This window comes from Sphaeramia orbicularis, chromosome 15 (genome assembly GCF_902148855.1).
Source record: "Sphaeramia orbicularis chromosome 15, fSphaOr1.1, whole genome shotgun sequence".
Classification (NCBI taxonomy): domain Eukaryota; kingdom Metazoa; phylum Chordata; class Actinopteri; order Kurtiformes; family Apogonidae; genus Sphaeramia; species Sphaeramia orbicularis.
Genome location: NC_043971.1, coordinates 34,135,520 through 34,158,283, shown reverse-complemented (window position 1 = coordinate 34,158,283; position 22,764 = coordinate 34,135,520). Strand labels below are relative to the sequence as shown.

The 22,764-nt window shown below is 39.3% G+C and overlaps 2 protein-coding genes across 6 annotated transcripts in view; one reads left to right on the top strand and one right to left on the bottom strand.

The window, feature by feature from the left end:
- stox1 (storkhead box 1) overlaps nucleotides 1-7,994 on the top strand; it is a 32,373-nt gene extending 24,379 nt beyond the window's left edge. Inside the window, exons 2-4 of the mRNA XM_030156811.1 lie at nucleotides 2,054-2,206; nucleotides 3,573-6,207; nucleotides 7,424-7,994. Coding sequence (XP_030012671.1) covers nucleotides 2,054-2,206; nucleotides 3,573-6,207; nucleotides 7,424-7,577 — 2,942 coding nt within the window. The 3' untranslated portion in view covers nucleotides 7,578-7,994. The remainder of the gene's footprint in view (nucleotides 1-2,053; nucleotides 2,207-3,572; nucleotides 6,208-7,423) is intronic.
- A 1,261-nt stretch (nucleotides 7,995-9,255) lies between these two features.
- Nucleotides 9,256-17,023, bottom strand: LOC115433981 (zinc finger protein 883). 5 transcript variants are annotated; one of them, XM_030155614.1, is made up of 3 exons: nucleotides 17,003-17,023; nucleotides 15,335-15,466; nucleotides 9,256-12,854 (listed from the first exon to the last, which is right to left on the bottom strand). In XM_030155614.1, the coding sequence occupies exon 3, from the start codon at nucleotides 12,730-12,732 to the stop codon at nucleotides 11,068-11,070; it is 1,665 nt and encodes a 554-aa protein (XP_030011474.1). In that variant the 5' UTR covers nucleotides 12,733-12,854; nucleotides 15,335-15,466; nucleotides 17,003-17,023; the 3' UTR covers nucleotides 9,256-11,067. The 5 variants fall into 5 exon arrangements, with proteins under 5 accessions (XP_030011474.1, XP_030011473.1, XP_030011477.1 ...); XM_030155613.1 differs by lacking the exon at nucleotides 17,003-17,023 and having other exon boundaries at nucleotides 15,335-15,519; XM_030155617.1 differs by lacking the exons at nucleotides 15,335-15,466; nucleotides 17,003-17,023 and adding an exon at nucleotides 14,670-14,694.
- Nucleotides 17,024-22,764: the final 5,741 nt, after the last annotated feature.

Sequence of the window (22,764 nt, the reverse complement as noted above, 5' to 3'; positions counted from 1 at the left end):
TGTGAGCTTGGCAGTGTTTTCATTGAATGCCCTGGGGTTGACGGCAGAATCACTCACAGTCACATACATCGCACGTTCAAGTCTCAGTTCGCACAGCTGAATTTGTTTTTGCATAAAACTAAAAAGTCTGACTATCTGACTAAAATGTTCATTCAGGAACAATAGATTTAAATGCCGAAAAAACAGCTGATGTGGATCAATGTACTACAGCTTGCTCATTGAATAAGTTGCAGAGAGATACAGTTAATTTATTGTGTTAACTACACTGTTAATAAAAATTTTAATTAGATAGATCATGTGTAGGCACATTTTATTGCTACGCCTCCATTCTTTCATCCCTCTTTCCACCCATTACACACCACATCAGTGAGGTGTAGCTGATTAACTAAAACAAATTTTCCAGTCCTGTGAGTTTGGTTATATTCAGGGCCTACTGACTGCTGCTCTTATGAAGGGGGTTTGTCTTCACCCAGCCCAGATTTAATCATTCATCAACACTGGGATCTGGTTTGGTTTGGCCTTAACTGAGCTCATTTCACATCAGTAAACACCACTCTTTGTGCTGAATATGTGCATACGTGTTTGTATTAAACTGATCTTCCGCAACTGCTCACCATCAATGTCACTGTTTAAGATCATTGTGACATTTGGAATATTATTTGAGATAGCCGCATGCCTTAAATGATGCGTGTTTTTTTGCTTTTATATTAACCTGATGCATTTTTTATGACTTCTCTTCTTCTCTTTAAAGCTTTGCACCTAAACCAGTGGTTCCCAACCTTTTTTGGCTCACGACCCCATTTTAACTTCACAAATTTCTGATGAGCCCAGACATTGAAAACTGAGACTTTTTTTTCTTTTGCAAAAATTAATTTGTTTTTGATCATGTAATAGTTTGCTATACTATGTTGCAAATAAAGATTAATTTTAGACAACATTTAGTGTATATAGTGTATATTATTATGGACGGAGGCAGAAAAGCCAGGTGTAGATTACTGCACAAAGTGAGAATTGTATTTTCCTTGGTCAGGATATGTACAGTCAGTCCAGCTTGGATTTACAAGGCTGACAATTAATACTGAACAAACAAGAACTCAAACTATGAATTATGAAAGAGCTGCAGCATCTGAAACTGACCACAATGAACATTTGACAGATAAACAGTACCACAGTGCTTCAGTTTCAGCTTCACAGTTTGTCATGTCTTTTATGTATTGGGATTGTCTCTCTCAACTCACCATATATTTTTTATTAGTTTTTTTTTTTTTTTAATCAATTATTAGATATTTCAGGCGATCCCCTTTGAATTCCAGGCGACCCCATGTGGGGTCCCAACCCCAAGGTTGAAAAACACTGACTTAAAGCTTTCAAAACAACTATTTCCCTGCTGAAAATGAACCACTGCATGCAGTTTTCATCAAGTGCTTCTATGGAGTTGTCTCTGAATCTAGAAAGAAGAGAAATGTCCCTTTCTGGTGTGGCGTACTTTGAAATCTGCTTATTTTTATTAAATGAATAGCTGTGGCTTCTGTCTAATGGAGTCCCACTGTTTGTTTGTATGTCAGCAGAATTGCTGGCAAACAGGGTCAAATTAAAGTGGTAGGATTTTGATGTGGAGTAATGAGTTTCATATTATTTTTAAGATGAAAACTACTCCAGGATGGTCTCTTTTTTTTCTCTGTCTGCCTCACTTTTGCTAACATGTTTGTGTAAGGGCACCTCCTGGATGTGTAGGGCTGTATGATATGGGGGGCAGGATATCTGATCTACCCAGCAGGCAGACCTGTGGTCATTTCTGTGGGAGTAATGGAATTTTGTGGTCTGTCCCAGTACTGATGGAATTTCAAAAGCAGTCAGGCATGGTTCATATAACTCACATAAATAGACCACCTCAGCCATGATTTAGAAAGTGGTTAGCGGAGGAATGTCAACTCCAGTTCTGTGTGTGTGTTTTCACTGGCAGGACCATCAAGGACCTCTGTCAACCCAGGTGTGCTCATGTGTTGTGGTCTCACTTGTTTCAGCCAATAATCTGACGGTGTGTTTGTTTCAGGTGACCTGTCCCCGGTGCAGATGTCTCCCGTCCCTCAGTCCCAGTTCATCCCCTTGGCTGAGGTGTTGTGCTCCGTCATCTCCGATATGAATTCCTCCCAGATCACTGTGAACCAGGATGCACTCATCAACTACATGAGCAAAGCCCATCCAGGTATCATGTTAAACATTACTTCATCTTGCTTGTAAAAGCTGCTCCAATCAGTTTTATGTAAACAATGGAAATATGTGTAATGTGAAAGGGCCTCACTGTAACAGATGCACAGAATCAAGTGACTCTACTCAAAGGAGAATTTGTGCATCTTTTAGCTCAGTCTTTTGTTTTTACAGCTTTACTATGTGGAATTACTCTTCCTGCTCTCATTAACCTTAATTCCAGTTTCAGTAGGCAGCTGTTAAGAGCAAAGAAAAAGACTCTTTGCTGTACTCGCAAAGCCACTAATAGCAAGAACAACTTAACTTGTTGGCACAATGGTATATTTATCTGAAACACTTTATCAGTGTCCACATCAGACGTAAAAAATGGAGCTTAAATACACTAGAAAAATAGTTGCAGATAAATACACTGAAAAGATATGTGTATTTTAATTGCTTACATATTTTTGACATAAACTAATAAACTTAATGTGATACATATTTGTAACTCAAACATAAAGTGTTCTTATGAATTTGACACATTTGTGGATATGCTTATATGAACCTTGTGTATTTAAAATACACTGTTTGACCAATATGCATGACATTATGTTAAAACTACACTTTTAGACAAAAGTACTGTGACACATTGACTTCAGGTGTTTCATTGCTAAGACGAAACTATAATGACAGATGTTATAATTGAATAAATATATCAGTAAACATTTTCATTTGGTCTTTAGACTTTTGTTTCTATGCTTATCTTTGCTTACAAAATGTATATTTTACTTAATATTACTCAGTGCTGAAAATCTTTAAATTATTGTAATTATTTTAAAGATTCTACCTCTAGATTTCTGAAATAGTTTTCATGTTCTGACCATAAATAATAATTTTAAAAACCCAATTGCCTTTTCTCTTCAACTGTCACTCAGAAAGAAAAAATAGCCTTTAAATTTAAAAGAAATATTGATTTGATATTTATTGTGCTAATTATTGACAACAACAGACATGAACATTTTCATCATGATAATATTTGATATCAGTGGTAATGGGAAGTCAAGCTGTAGGTGTGTAGGTGTCCTAATGTTTTTGTTGATGTCGTGTATGGAATCTAAATGGATATAAATGCACACACATTAAAATATAGAAATTTTCCATTCCTATGTTGTTGTTGTTTTGAGTCTATTAATAGTACATATGTCAACTGCAAATAAGGCAGTCACATGAAATTTCTAAGTTGATCTATCAATGTTGTTATGCATTTCTGTGCTGCCCCAAAATGCCTTAAAAATCAAATAATAAAAACTGTAAGAAACTGATGTTTTACACAAAATTGCCCTTTTTCTTCCATTTGGTTTTTAACTTTTCTGTCTGTGTCTCAGGCATTACCATCCCCACTCAGGACATCCTCTACAATGCTCTTGGCACTCTGATCAAGGAGCGCAAGATTTATCACACTGGAGAGGGCTACTTCATTGTCACACCACAGACCTATTTCATCACCAACAACATGGTCCGGGAGAAAAACTGGTGGACTTCAGGCTCAGCAGACGAACCTCCTTCCCCTCCACCCATCACTTACCTTTTGAGCAATGATGCCTGCATGGAGAACACCCAGATACCCCCAGTGGCGCACTGTAAATCCTGCAGCTGTTTTAGCCCTCTGCAAGTAGCCCCTAATACTGCCTCCACTACAGTAACAACCACCATCCCTCCCTCCACTGTCCCTGACCAGCATTCAGTTTCGGTATCTATAAGTGAATGCACAGGCAAAAGCTTAAAGTGGCCACGACCGTTAGATAACAAACCCACAGTTCAGCATCAGTCCACCTCCACAGCAGCAGATTGTCAGGCCAGTGAGATCAGCAAAAATACAGCCACCACTAATGCCACAAGCCGCAAAGAAAAAGACAACAAATTGGGGAGAAAATTTGGTCTCAGTTTGTTTCGAAGAAATGTGGGGAAAAAAGAAAAGCCAAAGAAAGAATATGCATCATTCTCAGGCCAGTTTCCCCCAGAGGAGTGGCCAGTAAGGGATGAGGATGACCTGAACAATTTACCCCGTGACCTGGAACATGCAATCATTAAACGTATCAACCCTGAACTGACTGTGGACAACCTGAACCGCCACACTGTCCTAATGAAAAAGCTGGAGGAGAGACGGGACAGGGGGATGGACCGGGTTCTAGAAAAACCCCTGGAGAAAGATGACAAAGGAGTGGACAAGGGAATGTCAACTGAGATCCTAACATTCACTAAACACAGACATCACCACTCGTCCAAAGCAGCGGGAGGGAAAAGGTCAGCCCCAAAGGCCTCGCGCAGCAAGAGAAGAGCCCACTCCTCCAGAGAAAAGCAGAAAGACAGGTTGAAGAGTAAGGTCCCCATATGTGGGGATGACTTTCCAGAGGGGGAGGATTTGATCCCCACTCGGCTCAGAGTGGAAATCCCTGTTGATGAACCAGATCAACTGGAAGAAGGTGGAACTGTGGAGGGTAAATCTCTTTATAAGAAACGCATTGACAATCCTTTCCAGACTCTGCCAAACAAAGACCCTGCAGAGGCTGTAATTACCACTGGCATCAGCAGAGAGAATAGAAGGCGTGAGGTGAAGGAGGGCAAGGCTTCAGGGCAAGGAAGGAAGGAGCGAGCAAACCACCGCTCCAAATCCTGGGACCCACATCGGACCAAGATGATCACAGCAGATGGAGACCATGCAGAGAAATCCCCTACATCTGAGGACAGATACAACTGTGAGAGGGACATTAGTACTGAGAACCTCCAAACAGATGTCAAACCCAACAGGGAGCTGCCGTTAGACTACAGCTCAGCCTACCCTCAGAGCAGTACCCTCAGGATAGACGATAAGGTTCGACACCAGAGGGAGGGAATCACCAGGGAGATTTGGGAAAGAGATGAGCAAGAGTACAGGGGAGTATTAGACCACAACCAAACTGCAGAGAATAGTCTCATTAATACCCATCCATACTCTGCAGATTCCGATGCCAACTGCTTTGATCCGGTCATAAACCACTTATATGAGCCACCCATGCCGAATTCCCCTTTACAACGGAAACACTCCCTCAGACTCAGTAACCCACAGGGGGATGATGTTTGGAGGGCAGATGAATCACTCAAGCAGGGTTGTGATACCCCAGTCAGCTCAGACAAACAGGACAGAAGAACCTTTAACACAAGGGAGCAGCAAACAGTGGTTCAGGGAGAAAGGCTGGAGCCAACAGAAGACAGCAGTGCCTTAGCAACAGACACTAATGGCTTTATAGAAGATGACTATCTGCTTTATGAGAGAGCCGATGAAAAAGATGATGATGCCTGCAGTTCCTTGTGTCTCCATGAGGAAGAGGTTATTGAGGCTGCAAAGGTGTACCAATCAGCTGTAGCCCATTACCATGACAACCAGCTGGTTTACCACAACCATGAGTCTGATTTACAATACCAGGGATGCCAGAGTCACTATTATAGTTCCAACCCTTACTTTCAACGTGTATCTTTAATTCAAGAAGGAAGGGAGAGCACTTACAAAAGCATCGGACCTGCAGAGAACACCGGCAGATCTGGGGAGACAAGCTGGAGAGCACTCCAGTTCCACCAGAGGACTAGATCACCTGGGACCCACAGTGAACCCAACCCTAGACAAGGAGCATTGATCCAAGGAGACAGAAGGACTGAGGCCAGCCTGAGTTTGAACTGTCCCGAAACCTCTGAGGTTGCAGACAGCAGTATCTTTGATTATTGCCAGACCAGTGAGGTAGAATCTGACACAGAGACCATCCGCAAGTCCACAGATGAGTGTGATAGTGAATCTGCTCGATGGGCTGGTGAGGCAGAAGAAGTACGGGAGGAGGATTTTGAGACTCTTGGTGAAAGAGGAATACCTCAGCCCCACAGAGCTGGTCTAAACATGGCAAGTGGAGCCAGAGCAGCAGATGTTGGGGAACCAGTGGAAATGGGAGAGAACCAGAGTATCACAGGAGACAGTGGTATAGACTCTCCTAGGTGAGTGTCTCCCACTATGATTATTTCAGAGCAGAGGTATCATGTAAGAATTATTCAAAGAATTAGCTCATCCATCCTTAATTTACCCAAAGTACCTAGAACATTTAGTCCCAGAAAGTAGCCCCAGGAACTAACTGCAATGTCATACTTCATGCATTCTGATGTTTTAGTCCATTGGCCTCAGACACACCCATAAGTATAAAGTAAAAAGGAGATGCAACCCACTTAGATGATAACAGGATGTAGGTGAGACATGAAAAGTTCTGTATAGAATTGCAGTGTGAAGCCAAAACCAACTGGATCAAATTCATACAAAGCAACAAAAACATGAACCTTGGTTCTAAACGTGGACTTTCAAACATTAAAATGTTAAAGTGCACATCAAACTGTGAGTTGTCTGAAAATGCATTGACAGTTTTTACGACTGATTTTTGCATCTGACTGTATAATAAGACCTGGACTTCATGGTTGTTTGAACCTCTATGGCATTTTAAAAGGGGTAGCTGGAATAAAATGTTGCAAGTAGCCAAAGTTCCTGAACTATTATAAAGTACTACCCTCCAAACATGGACTTTTTCAGGGTAAAATAAAGTCCCTGGAATTCAGATCCCAGTCCCTGTGGTAGGAATGTTTCCAAAGGTTACCAGTCCTTGAGTAAAGGAAAATACGGCTTTAGTGGTAATTATGAAGAATAAAAAATCCAGCCCAATGCCAATTAAAATGTTGCTAGGAATCCCACAGCACAAATGCATTTTTCCTTCAGGCCAATAATTAAGGCACCTTTGGATCATGCCTTATCTCCCCCTGCTGTTTACCATCTCCAGACTCTATCCTTCTACTTTCTGGAGGAGCTTAAAGACAGGCCAAATAAACACTGTACTGGGGTTAGTTAACCTCTGGGTTACAGGTCTGTGGTTGGCCTCACTCCAAATTGTGCTTTTTTCCCCTTTAAAGTAAATTGCAATAAAGCTGAACAAACACCTTGTGACCAATTATAGAAATCAGTATTTAGACAGAAGGGAGTCATTTTGATAATTGCATGTAATTGCTGTGCAGCACTTAAATTCTAATGTTGTAATGAAAAAGGAAGAAAATACCTCACTTTTGACACTGAACTTGAGGTGTACCCCTGTAGTTGGGTGGACAGATGGAGCGCATGAACACATCACCACATTTATAGAAGATATTAACCTTAACGCCCTCTTTTCCTGTACAGGACTCGCGTCAGTCTGGCCTCCAGCAACACTGTGATTCTGGAGGGTCTCAAGAGAAGAGGATTTTTACAAAACTTAGAAAAACTCCACACTAAGAGCAGCGCCATCAGACCCCAGAGCTCGCTGCTGCAGCTCACTCCTGTCATGAATGTATAGGGGGCCTGGAACTCCTGCCGAAGCTTCCTATTGGTGCTGACAACTGTCTTCAAAAGCCAAACCACAAGCTTGAATAGTGCTATGCAGCTGTTAATGATCAGAAACGTATCCAGTAGAGGGAGGGCTTGCACTGTGTTGCTCGCCTCTAAATGTTGACACCTTAAAACATCAGGGGTCTGTGTACAGATGTACAGTATGTATCATTCTGTAAATAAGAACTTTGACAGGGAATATACTTACTTTTTCCATTTATGGATCTACATTGTGCATGCATGGCTGATTAACAGCATTTGTCAAATAAATGTAGAGTTTTCTTTTTCTGTTTTGGTGAAAAGAACTCATAACAGACATTACTTGTGTCCTACCATTTCCTTTTTCTCTTCATGTAGTGAAAATAAAACTATGTTAGCCAGTTTACTTTTCCTGTCTTGAGTTTATTCTGTTAAATATAAAATCTAAATTTATTTTGTTCTGAATTGGGAATTTCTGAGTATTAACATTAATTCTACTTATATATTTAGCATAAAAATACTTGAGTGAATAAGTTACTGTAAGAAATAACCATTTGTTAATAAGTTGCAAAGACCCCAAAACATGTTTTTTTTTTTTAGAGCTAATTAAAATAACTACTAAATGGATGGACAAAATATAAAGCCACCAAGAACAAACTGATAATACTGCATTCATATTAATGAAATATAAGTTTTATCTTGGATGGAGAATATAATTTAATATTCGCAATACAAAAAATGACTTCTCGGTGAGTGTCCATATGTCTAACACATTGACCAGTATGTATACTGCACACTTACTACCTTTCAAATACATCTAATGCATTTTTTTAAACTATGGAATAAAGTAAAATGGGGCCATACATGCCTAAAATATTAACATTTTTGCTCACCCAAGGTACTATAAACTTAAAGGCCAGAGGTTTACTTTACCACAGCTGCAGAGGAAACAATTTGCTTGATCTTTGCGACCTCCATTATTCCACCCAGCTTTTATGAGGATCCCTCCATTAATGCCAAGAAGGTGAATTTTTGCCAAATGTGTGAATACTACCACTGCGTAAATATCAGTGATATAAACCAGACAGCGCTCTGCACTCTGAGGACTGATAATCTGTTTCTGAAGGTTACAGCAACACTACATCTCAACCTTGACTGTCTAAAATAACAGAGTGACTATGACCTAAAGCAGTGTATGCCAGGGTGGGAAGAAGGGTAGTTTCTTCATATTTTGTTGTTCACGTTCACAGGCCATTCCCATGAGATTACCACAGGTTGTTACACTTTTCACTTGGAAGCTCCAAATTCTACCATTTTCATGACATTATTGTTTAATACTGAAAAAGCCTGCAGAAAAGAACCTGTAAAACTATTCTCATACCTGCTCTGCTTTAGTAACTTTCCACTACACTTGATCAACTATTATGTCTAACCAATCTTTTTAGACGGTAAAGTGTGACACCTTGTGGTTAAGTATGGGAAGTGCAAAGACCAGAGGAACAAAATGCAGCAGATTAAACACAGTAACATAATATCTCATTAATAGAAGCCATCTTTGCCACTATTGGGTAGGAAATAAAGTAAGTCTTCATAATGGGGCCAGGGAGTTCACTTCACTGGTTACAGAAAATTAGAGTAATACAGGGGATTGCAAACAAACACCACAATAGAGTCAACAACCTTTATTTATCCATATATGTGCCACTCAGAAACTGGGAAAAGGTGTTACAGGATTTGCCCTTAAGAGAAGCCTATATGGATCATTTACAATTTTTCTTTCTACGATGAGGCCATTGACAAAAACAAGGGGGGAAAATAATGACAATATGGTCGTAACAGTGTAAACACATGGTAATATACATGAAAGCAAAAGGTATCAGTGACAGCAAATTAAAATGTAGGGTAAGTTAGTATGAAAAAAAAAAACAAAAAAAAAAAACAAAAGACTCCTGAAAACCCTAACTTCTTTTTCTCAAATAACAGCTCGGCATACATTTCTACATAGCATGCAATAAGGCACCTATCTAACACAAGGAAGAAACCTATGCTACAGTCTGAAGCACAACTGTTATCCAAATTAAAAGGAAAGAAAAATATTGCTCACCATAATGTTCACTCCCATAAAAACAGTATATCTCTCATTCCCTTTCATATAACCCAAGCCATGTCTAAAAAAATACATCAGTTTGTAAAAGATATTTTACACAGAACAGTAAATAGAGCGCAATCCATTGGAATTCGGAAAAATCTTTAAGTCCTGTAAAAGTCAGCTTCTCTCGGAGTCTTTTTTTTTTTCCTTTTTTAGTATACACACTCTGTTTAGACCAAATTGTGAGAGTTTGCAGATCAACATGAGTAAGAGTTACCTATATTCTGTACACAAGTTTTTGAATTAGTCTCCAAAAAGCAAAGACAAAGCGTGGTGTTGCATTGCATGTACATTTGGTGCTGGAGTAGAGGAAACTGCACAGTAAGTAAATAATTAGGACACAGGTCATCTTGTAATATGCTACCCAGTATGGTTATTTTCTACTATGCAGTGCCTTGTGGTATAAATTGCGTGTCATAATAGAACCAGTTTCAGTCGGTATTGCTCTCTCTGTACAATCTATGTAGCAGGGCTAAACCATCGTAGACATACAAGAACCTCAAATATACAAGGTGGCTCATGTCTTGCGGAGCCTAAATCCATATTCAAGAAGCTGCATGAGAACACCTGCAACATTTATATCTCCAACACTTTAAACAAACTTAAGTCAAAAGGGAAAAAAAATGTGGAGACAGAGTGGATCTTACTATCAAAAATGTAATCTTTTGGAACAGCACACTAATCACCTATACATATATATAAAAGAAAATCAATATGTATATACACACTGGATTTCTTTGCTTCCCAAGGGTTATGCGAGTGAAAAAGAAATATGAATATCAACAGTTCGTGTTCACCAATTGTGTTGGTAGCCTTTAATAAAGTTGCAGCTGAAAAGCGCATGTGCCCACCTGAAGGTACATTAAATGAATTCTATCAAAAAGACTAACAAGAAGGTGAAGCATATTTTCCCCCAGGTAACAATTTTATCATGTAGATCTTCAAATCACATTTTTTCTTTCTTTTAAAAGTGTTCAAAAGAGGTCCTGGAGCAAGTGAAGCACAATCACAAACAAGAATAGAGAGGGTCCTTCACAATCTATTATTAGACCCTCTTCAAAGTGAGCACATTGTCTTGGGTTCAGCTCTGAATTATAGGTTACACAGTCTTTCAGACCAAGCCTTTTGTATTTTTGAAGACTAGTGTGTTTCTTGTCGACTGCTCCACTTAAACATATCATTGTGCTGACCTGAACACTTTTTGTCTGTAAAAGGGTGGCCTGATGGTTTCCTGTGGTGTGGTGATATACGTGATGGGACCATTTGTTGAACAGAAATTAAGTGGAGCAGAGATGTGTGCGCTTAATGTGGGATACTGTATAAAGGGGGCTCACTGGTCTACGTGGATCCTATGATGTCTGGAGAGGGAAGATGAATGGTTAAAGCCTTTTCCACACTGGGAGCACCTGTACGGTTTTTCCACAGCTAGCATGCGCTGTTTTGGGAAGGCGTTGTTAGGGAATCCCTTTCCTGTCGGGATGGTGCTATACTGCTGCGGTTGTGGCTGTGGCGGTTGCGCTTGCTGCTGTTGCTGCTTATTCTCCAAATGAACTCTCTGATGCCTCGCAAGAGACGAGGAGTGATTGAATCTCTTGCCACAGTGAGCACAGGTGTAACTCTTTCCTTCGGAGTGGACTCTTTGGTGCCGGGACAAGGAAGAGGAATGATTGAAGCCCTTGTCACAGTGGTGGCACATGTAGGGCTTATCCCCCTGCTGGTGGACCCTCTGCTTAGTTGGCGTGCCAAAGGTGAAGGTCTTCCCAGGCTGAACAGTGGGACACACGGGCATTACAGGATTCTGCAGGTGGGTCTTGTGGTGGCGGGACAGAGAGGAGGAGTGGTTGAAGCCCTTGTTGCAGTGTCTGCAGGTGTAAGGCTTCCCTCCAGCGTGAACCTGCTGGTGCTTCTTTAGATGGCGTTTACGGACAAAACTCTTCCGGCACATATTGCATTTGTACGGCTTCTCACCCGAGTGGATCCTCTGGTGCTCCCTCAGGGTGGCCGCAGCAGCAAAACACTTTCCACACTGTGTGCATCGGTGAGGTTTGTCGCCGAGTGCGACTGCAGCGTGGGTCTTCTGGTGCTGCTTCAGGTTGGAAGTTGTGGCAAAACCTTTGCCACACTGGCCGCAAGTATATGGCTTCTCTCGTGCATGAACCTCCTGGTGCTTCTTCAGATGCCTTCTGCGGACAAAGCTTTTTCTACACTGTGTACACTTGTAGGGCTTGTCCTCTGAATGCATCTTCATGTGTTCTCTTAAAGTGATGGCAGCAGCGAAGCTCTTGCCACACTCCGAGCATCGGTGGGGTTTGTCTGGTAAATGGATCATCTGATGAGACTTCAGGCTGAAAGCATCAATAACATCTTTGCCCATGATCTCAACTCCAGCTGGAACGTAGGGTTTTTCTTTCATGTGGATTTTCATGTGCTGCTTGAGGCTAGCCTCCACAGCAAAGCTCTCACCACAGTGGACGCAGATGTAGGGGTTGAGGTCCTTGTGAATCTCAAAATGTTGGTGAAGATCTGCTATGCTGCCAAAAATCTCTCCACACTCGTTACACTGCAGCCCGTGAGCCTCATGTATGATCACACCATTCTCTGACTCCACTGTCAACTCTCCGCCGTGATCAGACTCCACTTTGACCACATGCTCGCTTTCTGTCTTAAGCAGGACTTCTCCCAGCAGGGCTTCATTACCTGTTGTCTTGATCTCTGCTCCTGTGAAACAGTGCATCTCACCATGCTCCACCTTAATGTAATCATGGTCTGTCTCAGCTACGATTGCATCTACACAGGCTACTGCGCCGAGCTCTGACCCAAGTCCCTGGATCTTCAAGTCTGAGCCATGTATCTCAAGTTCTAATCCACGCTTTTCCTCTGTCATGATCTCAGTTTCGGCACCGTAGTGAAGGTCGACATGGCTATGGGCTATGACACACTCCGACCCAAGTGTGTCAAGGCCCGGCGTGTCACATTCAGTCTCTGACTCGGCCATGAGAACACACTCCAGCCCCACGACCTCCGTTTTCTTGCCGGACGATAACTCAACAAAAGAATCGGGGATTTAGAAGTTTGTTTTTGTTAGCGCAGCACTGGTGCTGTTTTCAGTAAGCAGACCTGAGAAAGAGAAAACAGAATGGAAGTAAATTTTAATTTCTATTTACTTTATTAGATTACTGAAAGATTATTTAAAGACCTTAATTTCAACAAAGCTAAGACTTAAAAATCTGCCCTCATCCAGTTAGACATGAAGCAGTCTACAAATATAATAAAGACTAACCATGAAATTTGACATTACAACAAATTCATAATAACAGCATTCTAACAACTGCATATTGATAGTGTACCACTGTTGGAAAAGATCCTTAACATCACTGCAGTAAGCATAACATTCTTTTGCACAAACATGACAGGCCTGTAAAAAAATTCAGATGTCTTGTCAACATAAATAGGCAAACTCAACTCACAAGAGTCAACTCATGTGAGAGGTGGGTGATGGAGAGGCAATGACGACATAACAATTAATAATGACTGCTTTCTCATCACATTAGAAAACATTTGAGTGAAAGTTACGTTTGTTCTCATTACCATAACAAACTGCAAATGTGTACTAAATAGCCATGAGAGTTAAGACAAAAAATACTAAAAAAAAAACTAAGATATTAACACCACTGTGCAACTTCCTTGTGTGCATCTATGTATATGTGATCTAAAACGCAGGTTCTGTAGCAGTGATCTTGCAAAACAGACAATGATAGTATATCATGCATTCGCTCAGTATAGAAGCATTCACATTTCAAATTTTTGCCTTCACACAAGAAATTGCATTTGTTTAATGCATCATAAATCGCTAAGCATCAACAGTACTTAGCAAGCTAAGTGATCAATTTGCTAGCTACGTTAGCGCTCAAGACGAGCTTCACTTCACTAGCTAACAATTGATAAAATCAAACTGGACCATATCATGATAGACCTCCAAACTCTAATCCGCAAACACACGACAAAGCCCTCCACGGCCTGCAAAAGAAGCTTATCTGCGTAGACCGCAATAAGACGTTATTGTGTTGTTCGGAAGGAAAATACACAAATTACAAGCAAAGTTTTCTAATTAATCATTGCACTGGTGGTTGCTAGCTTTCCATAACAGCTACAAATAGCCCTCATAGCCGCTAGTTAGCTGGCTATGGTCGAGAGGGGACTGGTTAACGACAAAACAGCATTGTGTTAGCTGCTAATGTGTTCGACATTTAGCCAGCTAACTAGCTTCTTAGCAAAAACAAAAGGAGAAATGATATTTACCATTAACACAATAAACAACCACTAATCGTGCCGGTGAATATTAATTAAAACAATTATGCCAAATTTATGGCCCAAGTACGGACGCGGAAATTCTCCTTGTGAGAGTATTAACAGGCCATCTTGTTCTGCCACACCAGCACTTCCAGCTAGCCAAGATTACATGCTCGCATAAGATGGCTGCCACTAGCTAATGCTAGCCAAGTTAGCTTCCGCCCTTCAAAACACATTGAATTTGCGCTACCCTCGAGGCACCCTAAAACGAAGTCAAAAACATAGACTGCTTAAGCATACGTATTCGTAACAGTACAGGGGCTTCCTTAGCTCACAATATACACCTACAAACGGTCCAATGGGACGCTGCAAGCTAACAGCAAATGTTAGCAAGCTAGCGTCCACTGCCACACCATAATTCCAACCAGGAGTTGGCTAGCTGAAACAAAGATGGCTAACCGTGAAGGCGAAGAATGCTGCGAGAAAAGCCCGGGAGAGAAAGACTTTTACTTGCATAATAACTGGCATATCACAAAATTCCCACACCAGATACAGAATGACAGACGTTACACGAGTGGGATAATGGCAGGAAAGTAACAAAATGCAACAGGGAAAAGACAATAAAGGACCCTGGCTACAAACCTACAGCCCCCATTTACTGCGGCAGCACCCAACAAACCGCACACACGACTCCAATGGCGGCCTTGCTGATGTTAGCAGCTATCCAGCCGAGAGAATATTAGCGCGCTGGCTATATAGCCATGGTGCCAAGCTAACAAGCCAGCTAATCCAGTTTGTTAGCACTGCTACAGCCTCTTCTGCTTATATTAGTCTGTGGATGGTCAAACATTGGAGCGGAAGCTTTGCTATACCGCCCATCCGACCATGTTAACTCCAGTTTCGCTTGTAAAGATACAACTGGTTGACGAAGGATACATCGCAGAGTCTATAGATAATATGCTTAAAAATAACCAGGACTACAATCGAAGCAGTAATAGTCCAATATCCCTGTGTGTCGCTGGATTTTGTTACGGAGCAAAACGTTACCAGTGCAGGACTAGGCCTGTATTTTTCCATTACAAAGTTCGGTACTATCAGACCCGGAGACGAACAACATACAACTGAGACGTTTGCTGACAAAATCGATAAACCCATTAAGACTATTTTAGCTCAACAGAGACGCCCTATTCGGCTAAAAGCTACCACAATTCAGAAGTTCCGTTCAAACGATGAAATAATTACTGAGAATAAGGATCACGTCTGTTGTAAATGTACACATTCTGCAATGCACATTTCCACCGACCCACCTTTATGTCCTTTTACTTTGTGGTTGCTGACAAAAAAAGAAAATCGTTTATGAGCTTCAAACTCTGGTTTCAGAAGGGCTTTGCAAGCTGTTGTGAGCTTCGTTAAACTGCTGTGTGTGTCTTGCTCTCTCTCTCGCTCCCTCTCTCTCGCTCTCTCTCCCTGTGTGTGTAGCTGGCGCCACTGCTCATCTGGCGCCAACGTTAGAGCTACCGACGCACTTTAGCGAAAGCAATCATTGTCATTTTACTACAGCATGAAACCCGCTACTGCCCCCTACCGCCCCGGAGGTCTGTGAGGGAAATACAACATACACAGAGGATAGATAGATAGATAGATAGATAGATAGATAGATAGATAGATAGATAGATAGATAGATAGATAGATAGATAGATAGATAGATAGATAGATAGATAGATAGATAGATAGATAGATAGATAGATAGATAGATAGATAGATAGATACATACATAGATACATACATAGATACATACATAGATACATACATAGATCAGTGCATCAGTGGCATGAGACACAGTCAAAATAGAATATAACAGTAAAAAAAAAAAGAACTCGAGCAAATACACTACATAATATATTTAAAGTATAAAAACATAACTGAGTAAAAAATCCAGACAGTCAAAGAGTAAGGTACAACTATATACTGTAATGTGTACATTAAAATTGACTTTTTCAGTTAGATGAAGATGTAACTGAAGTGAATTGTTTTTAAGAGGTTGTTTGACTAATTTCCAGGTTTTTAGCTGCACTGAACTAAATCTAAAATTTTATTTAAATGGACTTTATGTTTCTGTGATGTAAACATTAGACCTATGACACACTCTTCACAATTTGCACAGTACCTTTGTTGTGACTTGATGAAAAATTTAATGACTACAAATATTTTTCCTCATCAGGGAAGGCTTTTCAATGAGGCAGGTTTATATGAAGACAGATGGCTTAGTAAGAGCCTCAGTAACATTCTCTAAGATGGCCTTCTAATCAGTGTGGGACAATCAATGTGGGACACCAACCCATACCTGGACAACACCTAGGAAACATCAGATGAGAGGTAAGCAAAAGGTAAGGAAAGAGCATCAGCATGACCTTTATCTATGATAGTGATCTGATCTTTTCACTCATATGTGACTTTTTTGTTTTTTCATGACAGTGTGAACACTACAAATCACATGGAATGTGATGTTTTCAGTCAGAGGAGTTTGTTTTACACGTGGATTCTTTACTCTGGAGGCAATCACTCAGAGGATGTAAAGCCGATCAAATGCAACTAGAGATGGGATTTACAGCTCTATGAAGTGAGACAAATGTTGTGCATATGTTTCTTTCAAAGAGCTGTTCAAAAGACTGACTCATTTTTTTTTTTTTTACATTTATTTCTTTTTAAAACACCAGTCTGGGGGTAACTATGTGAGAATAATCATTGGGAGCAATAAAAGGGTAAGATTTGGATCAGAAACATTTAAACATTCCACTAATATATATTCTGTTGGTTAGATATCTGAATTTCAATTATTCTGACGTTCTGATTATAAATACATTTGGACTGGATTTTAATGTCTGATCTGCATTCATCACAAACATTCCACAAGGCGGCGCCATATCCCTCTACTTTGACAGAGATTGCTTTTGGATTTTGGTTACATACATTACGTGTGTGTGTGTGTGTGTGAGTGTGTGTACGCGCGTGCAGACAGCCAGCCTCATCATGATTTTTTAAAATAAATTTACATTTTTTTAAAAAAATTTTTTAAAAGGAGCCATATTCAGGTAAGAGTGTAAAATCAACTTGTGTAACCTCATTTTCCACAGAAACCAAATATTCTATTACAATAATGTTGTAAGTTGGATAAATGTACCAGTTTATATCTCTTATTAGCTATAAAACACATTGTGTGGTTATTTGCCTTTTGGTTAAAGCACAAAGAGAGAGAGGGGAGCAGAGACACTTAACATTTACACTGGTCTACAGTTTTTTTTTTTAGAAATTATCTGCCTCAGAGATTAAATGTGCTAAATGTCACATATTTTAATCAGATTAATTGGAAAACAAGTGACAAAAGTGCTGGTTTGCTGATGGTTTGATGGTAAATGATAAAGTGTTATTCCACATATACATTAGTTTATGTACATTTATATAACACATTTATAAATGTTCCACTGATAGAACCTGTAAAGTGAATGTATTGTCATGTGCAGACAGTGTTTAGAAGTAGATCTGGTAGCTCTGACACTAATATTCCTCTGGAGTTAAACCCATTCTCTTGTAGATGTATATGCTGAGGAGCTGCTGTATCAAAATGGAGGATTGTCTTCCACCAGAAATTAGGGTTGGGGTATATTTCTTTTCTGATTCCAATCCATTCCTCTTTTACTGTGGCTCAGCATTTAAATGACTTTTATCAGATTTGATGGTTTAGTCACAGAGTTTCTCATACCCAAAAAATGTTATGCTTTTCTTTCCCAAATGTGGGAACGATGGTCCAAAATTGCATTAAAATGTTCAAAACAGTGAAATTTCTCTTGCCTGGCCAGCCAGCAGCACCCCTAAACTTCTGATCCTAGAATTGCCCCTGAGCAGCAGTTAATACTGCAGAGGTGAGTGACCCCGTCTGAGACAAGAGAATAACAGGCTGATGTACATAATACTACTTTATTCTTGGCCAGAATGGAAGGTACAGTGGAAGGTTGGAGCATCAAGAAGCACAAATCTATGCTGAGTGTGTGTTGTTGTAGGTGCAAGAGTTCTCCATGTGCTGTGTTTGGCCTGGGAGCTGTTGGTTTGGCTGCCGTCATGGGCTGTAAGAACGCAGGGGCCAAGATGGTTACTGCTATTGACACCAATCCAGACAAGGCCAAGGTGTTTGGAGCAAATGATTTTGTGAATCCCAAGGATCACGACAAACCCATCAGCCAAGTGCTGTCTGAGATGACCAGTGGGGGAGTGGACAACTGTCTGGAATGTGTCAGCCACGTGGGAGTCATGGTGAGGCACATGCAAATTTACACAAAAAGGATGATTGAAGGTATATCAAAGGGTACCTTCAGTGAATTTTCATTGTTCGCTATTTCAAAAGATCGTGTATAATATTAGTAGTTCCGTCAGATAGCTTAGTCCATTGTCAAGAATGCATGAGTACTAAGTCACTGCTCCATCAGTCATGGTCAGCAACACGTTGCCTCCTTCACGGGCCGTTCGGGCACCAATAGTAACGTAGACTCTTTGATTTGTCCAATTACCAGGGCTGCGATGGACTGGTCCCTTACCCCGTACAGCAGACACCAGGCTAAGATGACACATTATCGGCCACTGCTGGGTTGTGTCCCCAGGACAATGGCAGAGTCCAACGCTTACAGCTGCACAAACAACAAGTGCAGAAATCCACTCAGTCTTGCCCACTGACTGCTGCTTGTTTACTCGCACTTGATCACCCAGAATCAACAATGGTATGTCACTTCCAGCCGGTAATGGCTGCTCCCCATAGGTTGTGCCCCCACCTGTAATTCATGTAATAAAAAGGTCCTGTGTGGTGCATTTATGGTGATTTTTTTTTTACTGAATTTGCGCCTCTCTTGCTTTTAAGTAAAAAACAAATCACAATTAATGTTGCAAGTGTGACCAGTACAGGTACACTTTAACGGATTTATCTACCTTTTAATCAGAGTCTGAATTACCCCTCCATAACTGAGGGGTACTCCCTGTACTTCTCTATGATCATCATGGTCCACTACCACATCAATACAAAGAGCCACACTTGCCATCACATTTAGTGTTAAAGTGTAAGATAAGTGAGGCTAACACACACTCAAGGTCAAGACAAGAGACAAAATGAGAAACAGTGGGCTCCATTATCTACTGTCCAAAAAGAGAGGAGTTTAGTGCACTGACATACAATACTAATTACTAGTAAAAGTAACATATTTACAAACAGCCTACATCCTACTTCATAAAATAGGTTTATTTTGAGATTAAATTTGAAGATTTTAAGAACATATTTATTACTGAAGAACTTGAACCAGTTCAGACTTTTTGTGATATTCTGAGTGTTTTAGGTCCAGATAAAATCTTGGTAGTATGGGGTTACTGCCTCAGCTGTGATCAATGAAATGGGTGTAAATAATATTCACAACACTTGGGGATAGTAGACATGGGCAATAATATGAAGAGGGTTTATTTGGAAAGATAAGCACAGAAATATTCAGTTTTTGTTCACTTTATTTTTTTTCAATGAACTGATCATTAACTAGTTCTCAGTTGAGATGGTGAACTATGGAGGTGAATGAATGGATTTTATTCTGTATGAACTGAACTTTGAACCAGTTCATGTGAAGTGTAAACTTGTACAACACTGTCACTGATTGGACTTTATTATTCACCATAAAATGAGAATGGAAACAAAGGGAGTTTATCTCCTTGGAAATTAGAATTGATTTTAGGGGGGTCTAGGTCTTCATTGGGGGGTACAGATCCCCCCACTACTCCCTGTAATTCAAACTACTGAACAAAGTACTATCATACATAACACCAACATAACTACACCATAACATATCATATATTTTGATATTTTTTATATATTTTCAGCCCTGTGATGAACTGGCGACATGTCCAGGGTGTACCCCACCTTCACCCATAAGTAGCTGGGATAGGCTCCAGTGACCCCCATGAGGATAAAACAGGTTCAGAAAATGAGTGAATGAATGTATTTTTGAGTTCTTTGAGCATGTCCATTGTATATAACTTTATTTGCTGTTTCTGTACGTCTTAGTCAGACATCATACTTTTCAAAGTTATTTTCAGACTACAGTTTTTCATCCTGTTTGTAACCATGTAAACCTGCATATATGATTAATAAATAAATAACCTTTATATGTTAATATTTGCAACCTGTTGTACTCTTTAAACTTCCAAAACAGATCATTGACCATGATTGTGGATTTCATTGAAACAAATAGTATATTTTTGTGTATTTTTGGGTCCAATATGTTATTGAAGTAAGATCAAGTCTGAAAAGAATTATCAGATCATATAGGTGAAATAATGCTGAAAAACATAAACCAAACATGGGTATGGTAACAAAAAAAAAGTATAGTGCTATATAATGGTAAAATCAGTTTTGAAAGACAGCCAAAACAGGCTCAGACCCCTAAGGGTTAAACACCATCTTCCACTACGAACCACTAGATCAGTGAGGTACAATCCAAGCAATGACACGTTCTGTAAAACCAACTGAACCCTCATCTGGGTTCTTTTACAAAGACACAAGAAAAAATGAAGTTTGTGCGGTTTATTGCAGTTACAGTTTGAGGCAGAGGGGTCATTTTGGGTTTTGTGGGAGGGTCCGGTCTGGGGTCTGGGGTCTGGGTTCTGGTCCTGGTCTACCTCACAGATCCATCGCTTACGTCTCCTCCGGTGTCGTTTACACCCATATCTAGAAATACCAAGACAGAATCATTTGACACTATGTGGATGAGGAAGAGTGATTTCAGGAAGTGATTTTGTAAATGTGGGTCTTGAGGAGACAGGAAGTGGATTTGTACTGACCTCTGGATCTACTGGTTCTGATGGAAAACAAGCGCTGATGGATGAACGGCTCCAGACAGGCCTCCTCCTTCACAGACTCAGGTTATCCACTGTGACACCCACTGCCACACAACAACACAAACGTACAACTGTAGTGGACATTCCTGATCAGATGCAGAAAAATGCATACAGACCAACACGCTGACTTCCATGTTGAGACAATGTCTTTCTACCATTGATGATCTGGACCAGTGTCCATTGTGTTTCTTCACAATTTCTCATCCTGCTGCTGAAAACAAAAAAACAAAGAAAAACCAGACAGTTGCAGATGAAATCACATTGCACTTGAGCTTTGACAATATGAAATATTAAATCCAACTGAAAACTGCAAAAAACAGGTGTCTAAAAACAAGATAAAAACACAAAATCTGTGGAAAAAAGGACTCAAAATAAGTGAAATTATCTGTCCATGCAGCAAGATAATTTCACTTGACAAGATTTCTTGAATTATGATTGTTAAATCTAGAAATAGGCATGTCTACAGATGTATTTAGAGGGCGTAATAAGCATAAAATGCTGGTTTTAAGATGAGATTACTTCAAATGTAACTTTTTACAGCCTTAAAATAAGTGAAATATACTAAATATAAGAGGCGTGGCCTCAGAGGGACGTCTGAAGAAAGGGGTGTGGACTTTTGAATTGACTATTTTTAAAATGTAGTTTGCTCAAACTGTTTTTCTAAGATCGCATACCCGATCTTTGATTACAGCAGTTTGTTTTTTATTTTTGTAATTTTTTGTAAGTTTTTTTGTATGTTTTATTATGTTTTTGTTTGTTTTATTGTAATGTTTTCTTTTTTTTTCTTTTTTTTTTTACCCGCCACCATCCCCCCTCTTCGGAGGACTACTTTATTTTTAATTACAGTAGTTTGTTTTTTATTTTTTAGTTCTAAATTTTGTTGAAGGGTGTATTTTGTTTGTTTTTTGTTTTTTTTTATGTTTTTGTTTTTTGGTAAAAAAAAAAAAAAAAAAAATTCTTTTATTCCTTTTTTTTTTGCTTTTCTTTTACTTGCCACCACCATTCCTCTTTAGAGGACAACTTCATTTTTACTTACAGCAGTTTGTTTTGCATTTTTATTTTCTAATTGTATTTTTTATTTTTTTTTTAAGTTTTCTGTTTTTCTTTTTTCTTTTATGTTTCTGATTTTTTTTTGGTAAAAATTTTCTTTAATTTTTACTTTCCTTTTTCTAAATTCCTTTTCTTTTACCCGCCACCACCACCCCCTCTTCGGAGGACAGCTTTATTTTTAATTACAGCAGTTTGTTTTTATTTTTATTTTTATTTTTATTTTTTTTAAGTTTTTTTTGTTTGTTTGTTTGGGTGTTTTTGTTTTGTTTTTGTTTTTTTTTTTTCAAATTTTTTTTTAAGTTTTTCTGTTTGTTTTTTGTTTTTTTTGTAAATTTGTTTTTACTTTTTTTTGCTTTTCTTTTACCTGCCACCACCACCCCCTTCAGAGGACAACTTTATTTTTAATTCAGCAGTTTGTTTGTTATTTTTATTTTCTAATTAATTTTTTTTAATTTTTATGTTTCTGTATTTATTTTTTATTTTTTTGTAAAATTTTTGATTTAAAAATTATTATTATTATTTTTTTTTTTTTTTGGGTTAGGGTTATGGTATATTTATTTTTTATTTTTTTATTTTTGGGTTCTTTTTTTTGGGGGGGGGGGGTTGTTTTCTTGTTTTTTTTCTTTATTAAGCTTTTTTTTTTTTTTTTTTACTTTTTTTTTTTAAATTTCTTTTCTTTTACCCGCCACCACCCCCTCTCTTCGGAGGACAACTTTATTTTTTTTGCAGCAGTTTGTTTTTATTTTTTAGTTCTAAATTTTGTTGT